General features: G+C 33.8%; 1 protein-coding gene across 1 annotated transcript in view; it reads right to left on the bottom strand.

Moving 5' to 3' along the window:
- Nucleotides 1-2,152: 2,152 nt before the first annotated feature.
- The window catches only part of LOC119837200, a 33,927-nt gene continuing 32,560 nt past the window's right edge, over nucleotides 2,153-3,519 (bottom strand). The window contains exons 4-5 of the mRNA XM_038362726.1: nucleotides 2,599-2,882; nucleotides 2,153-2,268 (exon numbers count right to left, since the gene is read on the bottom strand). Of these exons, the coding sequence (XP_038218654.1) occupies nucleotides 2,153-2,268; nucleotides 2,599-2,882 (400 nt within the window). The remainder of the gene's footprint in view (nucleotides 2,269-2,598; nucleotides 2,883-3,519) is intronic.

Here is a 3,519-nt window from a genome sequence, read left to right as displayed (position 1 = left end):
GAGGCTCTTTAACCTCGGACAACCAACATTCCGTTAAAACCAGTACATCTAGATCTAACTGCATACTGTCTAGTAGAATTTCTAATTGGTCAATGTTTTTGTATATGCTTCGAATGTTAAGCGTCAATATTTTAAGTTTATTTTTTTAAACAATCTATATATGTGATACACTGGTCAGGATCACAAACCTTTGAGTCAGCTATCGTAACTTTATCAAGGTCTGATTGAATTTGGTTTAACGAAGCCATTTTTTAAATTTTATGATATAATTTGAAACAAGACAGGATAAAAGCAGCGGTAACATATTGTAAGTTAAGTAAAGTTGTAAAAACATTCGCATATAGCCCTATTAAGGAGTATGGTATAACAAATAAACCAGATACAGATACGGATACAATAAATAACAAGAGTATAAGTATTCGAAGTAATTTGAAATTGTGTAGAGAGTTTTTGAGTGTGTTATATGTTTTGTAATATATAATAGCTTTATACATAACTAGGAAAAATGTACAATTTTTCAGAAAAAAATAAAAATGTTTTACATATTTTATATAAAGAATTAGAGAAAAAGTATCTATGGCTAATATGTATATATTAATCTTGTTTATGATGGGTTTTAAGTTGATCCAAGTCCTCCTCTCTTTCGATTCTAATTGGTGGTAAACCTTCTTTTTTCCGTAGAAACACTTTACCATTCGTTGTCCAGCAGAATTTATAGTCTGATGTGGTTGCAAAATCTCTAGCATGAAAAAATAGCCTTCTGGTTTTAGGAGTGAGATATTCCGATATATATATTTTTTTATTAGTACCAGCCATTTCAAGATCGGCTGTGCATACTTTGTTTTCCTGGTGATCTTTGTTGTATTTCTTGAAGCATGCTAAAACCTTTTGCTTTGTAAAAACGTTTGTGAATTTTATTACTACTGGTTTTGAGTCTGGTTTCGAACCCGTGCGGAAAACGTCATAAATATCCCCATGATCTAGTGGTGCCCCAATAAGTTTCGTAGCTTTTGTTACAATTTCAAGGAGATCATGCGTATTTTCCTTTTTTTGTGTGGGTATATTTCTAATTTCTATAGTTGATGAAAATTGATTTCTTTCCATCTATAAATAGTTAAATTCTGAAATCTTTATCGAAACTACCCAATTCGAAAAAATATGTTTGGATCAGATCTAAAAAGTTTATTACGCGCGTAATTTTGCTACCCGGAAGTTTGGAAACTATCCGGAAATTGAATTAAGTTTACAGATAATCTAAATACAATATCCCAAAAGCGTCATAATCTGATTTGTCATTAAGTCCCTTATAGGGCTTCTTCGAAAACGGTCAATGACTTTAGTCTGATGTATAATAGAAATATTTCCTTTGAGGATTAAGGAGACATGATGTAACTTGCTTTGATTAGATAATCGCGATTTCTTACGAAAAATCTGATTTATCTAATTACTAGCTGTGCCCCGCGGTTTCACTCGCGTAAGTCCGTATCCCGTAGGAATATCGGGATAAAAAGTTGCCTATATGTTAAACCAGATGTCCAGTTGTCTACGTACCAAATTTCATTACAATCAGTTTCACTACTTTTTGCGTGAAAGAGCAACAAACACACACACACATCCTTAAAAAATTTCGGATTCTATTAATTTCTTGTAATTGTATGGCAAACGTTGCAGGTTAGCCACGTCATACAAATATTAAAATAAGAGAAGCTAATTATCTATACATTTGATTGTTTTTTAATGTCCTCATGTCCTCCTTCAACCCATGAAGTTTAGTAGAGGCTTAAGAGAGATAAAGAAAGGATTCACGAAGGGAAAGAAGAGGATTGGGAATGGTAAGGAAAAAGAAGAGCGAGAAGAAGAAATTTAAGCATTTTTTAAAAAATTAATTGAAATATTGTAAAATGCTTTATTTTACAATTTATTTAAGCAACTATAATTATAATACTATTAAACTGTGCGGTTTGGATTAATCGTGTTTTTCAATTAACTTATTCTTTAAACACTATATGTTGCCTATATCTAACTTCAAACTCTAGCTCAGACATTTAGTCCTTCAATTAGACTTATTAAAGATTTTGGATTCGTTATAACATACTTTTAAGAGAGAAGATCCGGAACACTCTGTAGTTGTTCTAACTTATTCATAAAGGATTTACCTATTATAATACTGATAGGACAGTGCGGATTGGTCGTAAGGCAGCGCTTCCCCGTACAGCGCCACGTCCGCTTCGCATAGGCCCGGGCTGCGGACCTCGCTCTTAACACCACCTACATTATAATAGATAAATATATATTCTAAGAACACAAAATCATCATAAAAAAGATAAACAATGAAAAGATTTCTTTTGAAAGCGAATGAGTTACGCCGGGTTGTCATTACATAGTAAAACAAAGTCGCTTTCTCTGTCTATCCCTATGTCCGTATATGCGGAAATCTTTAACTACTATACATCGCAGCGGATGTTGATGGACTTTTTAATAGATATAGTGATTCAGAGGAAGGTTTATACGCAAAATAATATCTATTAAACTAGTCCGTGCAAAGCCGCGGGCAAAAGCTACGAAATAAATTTATAAAGCTACATATTTTCAACATACCAGTGCTATCCTCATTCATCAACCACGCTACCGCCGAAGACGTGGAGGTGGAACACAGGCCAGCTGACGTCAACGGCAACGCAAGGGTGCTGGGGCATCCGTTTGGTAAGCAGCTATCCACCTCTCCAGGGGTCAGACCCAGCGCGTCCACGGAGGTTAATGAGTTGGAAGATGTATTGGGGTACGTGGTGGCTAGGAGCGCTGGGAGGTTTGCATCCTGGAGGAGGGAAGGCGGCGATTCGGACGTCGATTCTGATTCTGGGCTCGCGCCTTCTTCTGACAATCTGTAAGATATATATACGAATGTTAGGGAGGTTAACTATAATAAAAAAAATTCTACTTAGAAGCAGCATTTCATTTAAAGTTAAAACATTGAAATGCTTTATATAGGAGAATTTAAAAAAATAATAAAATTAGATTGCGGTTTCGAATTCCACGTTATTTTATTCTATTCTTTAAAATTATCTCATTCAGTAAGAACATGTACTACTTCGTTAATAATTATTTGATTTCTATAACGAACAAATAATTTTACTGGCTGTGCACACGCATTTTCAGTTAGTGATGAGGTTTCTGATACCATACGTATAAAACTGCTTTTAGCTTTTATTATAAATAATATTTACAGTCTAACTAGTTGCACGCCCCGGCTCCACGCATAATATAAACGATCCTATCTTTTATGTTAGATCAAACTGCACATAGTGCAAATTTGATTATAGTCGGTTGAGTAGTTTAGGAGTCCATCGCGGACAAACAAATTATCACATAATTTTGATATATAAAGATAATTACATTTAGATTACCGATCTGACGGATTAAAGCGAAATAAAATATAGTTAAAAAAAACTAAAAAACACGCTTTTCAAGCACATCAAACTAAAAACTATAAAATATTTTTTAATATAAGCTGAAAACAAT

Source organism: Zerene cesonia, chromosome 26, assembly GCF_012273895.1.
Source record: "Zerene cesonia ecotype Mississippi chromosome 26, Zerene_cesonia_1.1, whole genome shotgun sequence".
Lineage (NCBI taxonomy): Eukaryota > Metazoa > Arthropoda > Insecta > Lepidoptera > Pieridae > Zerene > Zerene cesonia.
The sequence above is the reverse complement of the archived record's forward strand: the minus strand, read 5'-3'. Positions and strand labels throughout refer to the sequence as shown.